At 32.1% G+C, this 8804-nt stretch overlaps 1 protein-coding gene across 4 annotated transcripts in view; it reads right to left on the reverse strand.

Annotated features, from left to right (window-relative positions):
* The window catches only part of LOC148627618 (uncharacterized), a 34909-nt gene extending 26399 nt beyond the window's left edge, over nt 1-8510 (reverse strand). For all 4 annotated transcript variants that reach the window (XM_088575990.1, XM_088576007.1, XM_088575997.1 and 1 more), the window contains exons 1-3: nt 8352-8510; nt 3610-3662; nt 2481-2506 (exon numbers count right to left, since the gene is read on the reverse strand). In XM_088575990.1, coding sequence (XP_088432116.1) covers nt 2481-2506; nt 3610-3662; nt 8352-8362 — 90 coding nt within the window. In that variant the 5' untranslated portion in view covers nt 8363-8510. The remainder of the gene's footprint in view (nt 1-2480; nt 2507-3609; nt 3663-8351) is intronic.
* Between the last annotated feature and the right edge of the window lie 294 nt (nt 8511-8804).

An 8804-nucleotide genomic window follows, 5' to 3' on the forward strand; every position in this document is an offset into this window, starting at 1 on the left:
CTAGCAAAGACAGGAATATAATTCAAGATTTTTCTATCATTATTCCTGTGCCAGAAACAGTTATGTTAAAATTAAGGTAGGGCCTACATGACGTACTAGTTATGGATCTCTTCTGGAAAATGTAATTTGTCAGATATTTACTAATATCTGACAAATTCAAATTTAGGCTTACAGACTAAAACAAAGGTTGGCCAGGAAACAGATTTTTGTATTTTGTGCCACCTAATAGAATTTTTTTATTTAATGGAAAATGCAACATTGAACATGTAGAAATTTTTTTGTGTGGTTTTGTCACCTTTTTCATAGATGACACAGTTTCAATCACAAATCAGCTTTCTAATCATAAATTCATTGTTTTTTAAAGTTCTAAATACATGCAAAAACATACATGTAATTACATATTGAAATGATAAGAACTACATTTTGTACACCTGTAAAAGTGGTTTTCTTCATGAGGTTAATGCATTGCCATTAGTGTACAATCTTTCAATACTGTCAATTCAGAAATTATTACTACTTTCTATTACTATAAAATTTTCTTCTGATATTAAACTGCAACAATTTAATAAGTTTTTGAGGAATTTTTAATTTAACTTAGGCCACAGTTGGTTTACAGATCCACGACCCAATTTTTCCAGCTAGGAGAAAAAAAAATCAAATTAGTATTTCAGTTTTCCTATTATCATTTTTAATGCCACTGACTACAAAAAATTGGCAATTACAAAATTATAACATTTACTTTATAAAACAAAGTCACACCTAATGCCTGCTTCTAGTTTTGTTTATTTAACAACTTTACAAAGCAAAGTCAGTGAGAAGATCGAATGAAAAATGCATAAATTTCACCACTTCAATAAAATCATGTTTAAAGGTTTTAGTAGTTTGGGAAAAAAGTTAACACTGGCTAGAAATGATAAAACTCAAAACACCTTTTATTGAAAAGAATGTAAATGATTTAAGAAGTTAAAAACTTCATGGGTTTGTTTTTATTCTCAACACGAAGTAGATAAATAAAGGAGAAATAATCGCCGGTAAAATCAAAGCTATGAAGTTTTGTGAAGAAATACGAAAAAGAGCTTATAAAAATAATTGGGAAATTTACTTAAAACATGATTTGTTGTCTTCTTTTTTGCTGAGGACCATTTCAACCCCAAAACCACTGAAATTTAAAACCATTTTAAATCACAGGATAACTTTAAAGGGAAATTATGATGAAAAAAAAAGACAAGTTTCATTGACAAATTACTAGTTTTTAATGTATTTTTTAAAATTTACAAAGCACACTTCAATTTAACTTTTTAAAGTTTTAAAAGGGTAATGCATTTTCTCAGTGTAATTGATATATGAAAATAAAAGACAATAGAAAATCCATATGCATACTGAATTTTCTATCCATGAATTCTTCCTGTACTTTGTATGTTTTATCTTTATTATTTAATTACCACTAAATCCTTCTGAAACAGAACTTGTTTATACATGTACCAAAACAATGCTCAATACTAAATTAAACAGTACATGTTTTTGACCAACCCTTTTTTTAAAACTTGAATTTCCACTTAAATTTAACTTACCTTTTACCATCTTTTTTAACCTAACTTAATCATACTGTAAGAAATGTTATAGATACAAAAAAATAAGAGGAAAATTAACATTGTTAAAGTATTGCACATTGAAATTATTGAACACTTAAAAAGTTGGAATGAGAATTTGTGTTTACAAATAATGTACAGGTACATGCAGTAGACAAGAATCCCACTTCTAAACTATGTCAGGTTAGATTATGGAATTTTTTTTAAATAAAAAAAAAATTATTCAAATATAAATAGTAGATATGAATTTCTAGTTCCACTTCATTTTTTACTTTTTTCCCACTGACAGACCTAATTTCATCAAGTCAAAAATATGCATGCACCAAAGGGAATAACAACAATACATGCACCCAAGGGAATAACAACAATACATGCACACAAGGGAATAACAACAATAGATGCACCCAAGGGAATAACAACAATACATGCACTCAAGAGAATAACAACAATACACGCACCAAAGGGAATAACAACAATACATGTACCCAAGGGAATAAAAACAATAAACGCACCCAAGGGAATAACAACAATACATGCACCCAAGGGAATAACAACAATACATGCACTCAAGAGAATAACAACAATACATGTACCCAAGGGAATAAAAACAATAAACGCACCCAAGGGAATAAAAACAATACACACACACACAAGGGAATAACAACAATACATGCACCCAAGGGAATACATGTAACAACAATACACGCACACAAGGGAATAACAACAATACATGCACCCAAGGGAATACATGTAACAACAATACACGCACCCAAGGGAATAACAACAATACACGCACACAAGGGAATAACAACAATACACACACACAATAATTTTTTGAATTAACAGTATTTCAGTGTCTACACAGTTTCTTATAACAGAAATGATACTCACCTTTCTGTCTTGTTTCTTTGTTTTTTCTGAAATAGAGCAGATGGCATATACATGTATGTTAATCTTAACTATATTGCCAAATAATATTCAAATTACTCAGCCTTTTTAAACTGACAAATTTCTACCCTAGACTTTTAAATGCAACACCGCTTTTTATGCATTTTAAAAATGACACTACATTTTGGCATGAGGAGAAAAAAGTGTGACATTATCCAAGTACCGCATTTTGGTGTGTATAGTGTGCATTTATGTATTGTGCGCAGTGCAATTTTGAAGGTCTAAACATGTGAAAAAATTTCTTAGACTGAGGTTGCAGTAAAATTTTGTAAGACACAAAAATTGATATTTTGCACTTGATCGGTCAATTTATTTACCTTGATGCGGTATTTCCTATGAAAATGTGAAGGAAAGAAACTTCTATGCAGACTAAAACATCATGAAAACATCAGCAGCTACATAAATTGGAGAATTTTAATTTTGAAGCATGATAAAATTGTCACAGGATGTATGAAATGGCTTATAAAACTATATTGAAAGTTGGTCAAATCGGATATTTCCAGTTTTGGTTGTGACTCAAATTTCACAATTTTCATTTAAAAACATACTTTAAAGAAAGAAAATTGTCAGAAACAATCAAAATAAGTATTAGAATAATCAGTTTCAGGTGTAAAAACATATGATAAGGTGGGTTTGACAAAAAAAAAAATAATTACTTTTTGGTTTTTAGTTGTTTCATATTAATATCTAACCATGCTTTATAAGAAGGAAATATTGTACAACCTTTGTTTGAAACATGTTATTAAGCCATTTGAACATGATCTGAAGAAAATATCACTAAAAATTCAATACTTAAAGATGTATTTGATGATTGGATAAAATTCCTGTCAGTCACATTTCACTTCCGGTTTGTTTGTTTACATTATGCAATGTCTTTTCACGTACCGAAATCTTTAATTTCGTGACCAATTCTTATGTATTGATGTATAATCCGCACCCCCATTTTCTGGAAATGATTTCTATGTAAAAATGTGTGCATAATACACACCAAAATACGGTAATGTTTAAATAAAATCTTTATGTCAAATGTGTGAATTATGTTTGAAATCAATAAACTATCATTCTCACTTACCATTTGACCAAAATATCTGTGGCTTTCCATTTTGGGCTTTGAAATTGAGTAGCCTGAAACAAAGAAAAAATAAATTTAACATGAGCAGCGTTCAAGGTCCCCCGCCTCACAACAAAAATAAAATTTCATGGAATATTGCAAAATGCTGAGTGACCTTGACCTTTCACCTACTGATCTCAAAATCACTCAGTGTCTTCCTTATAATTACCCCATAAGCCTTCAACTATCCAAGTTTGTTGAAATTCTATGAAGGCATGTAAAAGTTATGCTCCTGAAACCAATTATCGCCCCCCAAAATTATATTTGTTAAGTATGTGTGACCTTGACCTTTAACCTACTGACCTCAAATTCAATAGGTGACTACCTTATCCCATAAGCCTTCAACTCTCGAAAATTGGTGAAATTCTATGAAGGCGTTCAAATCACGCACCTGAAACCAATTTTCGCGCCTCAAAATTAGTTTGTTATGTCCATCTGACCTTGATCTTCAACCTCTACTGACCTCAAATTCAATAAGTGCCTTCTTTAATCCACAGCTTTCAACTATCCAAGTTTGATGAAATTTTATGAAGGCATTCATAAGTTATCTTCCAGAAACCAAATTTCATCTAAAAATTTCTATTTCATGAAGTCCATGTGACCTTGATCTTTTACATGTACCTCAACAATCAATAGGTGTCTTCCTTACCTCATAAGCCATCAACTGTCCAAGTTTGGTAAAATTCTATAAAGGCATTCAAAAGTGTAGCGGAAACCAATTTCGGACAGACAGATGGCCAAATTCTATACTCTCTGGTTTTCCCATTAAGGCGGGTGACAAAAATCATGAAATACTTTGGCAGTGGGTTAAGATTTTTTAAAGTTGAAATTATACACAGTTTTAGGCATTCAGTTGGATTTCTCCTTGTATCAACAGGAAGGTTTTAAAAACTTATCAATTCACAAATGCTTGTATATACCAATGTATACAGTATGCAAAGTTTACTCCTTGCCTTTAGACCATTTCATGGCAACTCGATAAGCATGAGAGACATACAATGTATACTTTTACAATGTACATGTGATGGGCTTCTATAGAAAAAAAGAATTTTCCTTACAAGTGTATCTTGAGCATGCTCCAGAGCATGCTCATCAACTATCCCACAGGATCTATTGAAAAATTTAGCCAACCGTCAATACACATGTATACTGTATATTTACATGTACAAATACAATGTATGTAAGTGTGAATCATAGTGGCATAAGTAAAGATAAAGTTACTTTGATACCCTATTTGCAGGGCTGCCAAGCTTTCAAGATGCAAACACAAGAGATATGGCAAAAGTTTGAAAGATCAAATGCAAAAGACATTCATTCAAAGGAAAATGCTGCCTATATGTGAGTCTCATGCATGAGAGTTGGCATTGTTGCTGTTAGTATTCTGTAAAGAGTATTGTACTTCTTACCATGCAAATGACTTTAACAAAATGACAAAAAGGTAGTGAGAGCATACTATTTAAGTGTACACTATCGATGTGACTGTGAGTCTGTGACCAGGATTGCATGTATAGCGGTTTAATCTGTTTCCAGTGGAATCACAAATTAGAATTTTTTGTCATAGAACAGGGGTCTGCAGGCCTACATCATCAATGTTGGGTCAATATGTATGTAAACACCTCTTGATATATGATATTCAAATCACCTCAACATTCCATATATGGTATGTTATTCTTTTTACAAGTTGCCATTGTGATTTACTGTACACCCTACAAATTTATTTACAACCTACATGTGGCATGAAATAGACATTCCTCATTTTAATCAGATGACAATTAAATGCACGCATGACCAACAATTTCACCTTTGCAATTTTGAAAAAATTATTATGATTGTAAATGCAAACCTCAAGGAATGGATGAATGACAAGGGTAATCGGCCGCCGTTATAGTTTTTGTTTAACATAGGTTCTGGTGCAAAGTTGAAATTCTGGGTCATGCGTACATGTATATTTCATCATCTGACTTCAGTGAGGAATGCATCCTACATACATTTGTAGCAAACCATTAATCAGTCCTGTTTATTTTTTTTTTAAGTTGAAGATCAATGTTAAAATTTTAATTTAATTTTGAATGTACACAACAATTTTTTGAGTGTAAACAATTCTTTTTGCTTTTTGTTTTAGTTTTAAAGTTATATGTGTTATATCCTGTTACATACATGCACACAATAATCAAGCACATTTTATATGTTTATTTTCTTTAACTGAGATAAATGCTGCTATTTCTTTAAGCAACATACTTGCGTATGTACATGTATTAGTACCTAAATGTTTTGGACAAAATGAAATTAGCCTGCTGACTGAATGATTGACTATATAGACATATGTATATGTACATGAAATTTTTATATTTCAATACCTCTATTCCTTGCCAAATATGTATTACAGCAAAATTAACATATAGTCGAAACTGAATTCTAATTGAATGAATTCCTAATGCATCGAGTTCATGGGTAGATAGAATCACCAAAATCCCCCTATTTACTGAAAAGACAGAATTTAGTTGCGAAATCCTGTTTGCAAATTACCGTAGACCCCAAGAATCATTTAAATAATTATGAATGAATATATTACAACTTATTTTGAAAAAAAATATTATGTATTAAAGTTTGTAGGGTGTTTTGTTTGTTTTTCTAAATAACCTTTGCAAAAGACGATAAACAAGATGGCAGACAAAAGGCAGGTAACTCTGTATCAATAGCTGACTATCTACAAGAAGGTATTTAAATGATATAGGATTGGTAAATTATACATGATAATTTAGAGCACACAAGCCACTGCAAGGCCCCTATATCACACAGTATAAGATTTTTTGTTTTTGTTTTTTTTTTTAGGTTTTTTTAATTTGTTTATTTAATTATTTGTTTAGTATGCTTTTTACATTGCTAAATGTTTAATTGCATTGAAAGTTTATGTTTAATAAAATTTATTGAATTTTTATCTTTAATTGTTGAAATTAAAGAAATTTATTAATTATGATTATGTTTCATTATGGATTTGAAATAGATAGATAAATGTTTAATTTAATTTAAAACTATCAAGACACCCTTACACAAGGCATGGGCATGTCCATAATACCCATCAGCACAATTATCATCACATTCAATACACGGATACATAACTATATTAAGACATTTTGAACAATTAAAACAATACAATGATTTTTTTCCCTTTTAAAACAAAAATGCTCAATTATGAAAACAACAAGCCATGAAAAATCTTTTTTCCCCTTCTTCCAAAATATACTTTTATTTTTTTCTTTTTGTCTTCTTCTTGAGAAACTTAAAACGAATTTTAACCATTATACCCATTGGTATATAGTTGCCTCTAATTTACCTTTTCAATTAATATCTTTAATCATCTGCAATTGCAATATTAATGATTTTCAATGTCTTTCTAATCTTACCTTAATCAATATTCACTTAATCATCTAATATTATTACTATTTTTTATAACATAGATAGATTTTTAACATGAAATGATTTTTATTTTTTTCATTATCCTAGCAGATTAAGTGTTAAAATGTTTATGTTATGAACATCTATACAACACATACATTTGTAGGTATCGTAAATAATTCTAAAATTATATATCTTTATTACTTGTGTCATGCATATTGCACCAAACAAATGGAGTTATCTCTCTTAGAACATTAACTAGGCTCCATTACATTGCATCACGGCGACTGAGACAAATTTCAATAGGCTGTGGAATCTGACGAAGTTTGAAAAAATTATCAAAATACATTTTCTAGGCGGAAACCGATTAGGTGTTTCAACTTTCATATCAAACTGTAGCGTATAAAGAGGCTTTCGCTATTTTTTAAGGTCATTTCCGTATTTTATAAAGGGATTTCAGTAATTAAAACTACTGCAAATTTATGAATGGGGACGGATCTACATGAAATCATTTAAATGACGTCCGTTTGTTTGTTTGTTGGGGTTTAACGCCCGAGCAGCAATATTTCAGCTATATTCTGGCAATGAACATGAAGTGGATGATAAAATGAACATGGAATGATGATGAAATGAAAAATGGGATGGGACACAAGGATAATGGGGTAGAAAAATTTTGATTGCCACTGGAAATAGGGGGAGGTGGGTAGGGTCGGGCAATTCAGCCTCCTGTGGCGGAGCCCTATGGTTCCTACTCCGGGAGAATACCACAGTAGGGTTCTTTAACGTGTGAGGAATGTGGCATCTTTCCCAACATGGTGCACCACTATGGTTTGCGGTCAGGTTTTCCATATTATAGCGTGACAACCCCAGCATGTAACACGCCAGGGGTACCCCATTCCACCATCTGGGGCACACATCTCCGTTGCTCTGTGGGCAGAGCGCCCTAGCCCCCAGCTAAGGTTCTGAGCACTATTTAGTCGCCTTTTATGACAAGCTTAGCACTGCTGCAGGCCTATTCTTTTGACACCTGGACCTGCACAGGGTTAAAAATGACGTCCGAGTTGCTCATTTTTTGTTACTTTGTATATATCATTTCGTGTTCTTTGTTGTGTGTGTCTGTTTTCCATGTATGGTGTTTATCCCTAGATTTACCTTCTTTTTATTTCCGCTAGAAGCTTGGTTCCCTTGAATGGCTTGATAACTCTTTCAATTCAATGAAACCGTTGCAACAACATGTGCGTGTTGGGTCATTCCAGTTCATTATTTGTAGAAACTCTAAGAAAGGCCATAATAAATGTGCAATTTACCCGTAATTCATGCTGTTTTCAAAGTTTCAGGACCGTGTCACATGTCTAGATGTATGTCAAACTATGAAATCCAATGTTTACAACTTGTTTTGGCTTCCCTTGTCACCAGGAATTCGATCTTCCGACATGCGCATACACGTTTCCCGGTAGAAACCAGGCCCAGATCCGCGGTTGATAAACATATGGCCCAGAATGGTTTGACTAAATACCAATGTTAAAAAACAAAATACAATTAAATGCCTCGTACATGAATACGTTTTGTATAAAATTACACCTGGGGTAACATCCCTTTAGTAATTGCGAGTGGAGTTTTTAAATCACAACTCATACGATTCCTAGGAACACCCAACAAGTTGCTCATAAAATGTCTCGTCTGGGGTAGACGAAAGAAGAAAGAAAAACTATGACATGGTGAACAAATCTGTTCTTATGGTGGAGATGGGTACACCACAA

This window comes from Perna viridis, chromosome 1 (assembly GCF_037379345.1).
Source record: "Perna viridis isolate PV_CMFRI_1.1 ecotype Kerala chromosome 1, ASM3737934v1, whole genome shotgun sequence".
In the NCBI taxonomy this organism is placed as follows: domain Eukaryota; kingdom Metazoa; phylum Mollusca; class Bivalvia; order Mytilida; family Mytilidae; genus Perna; species Perna viridis.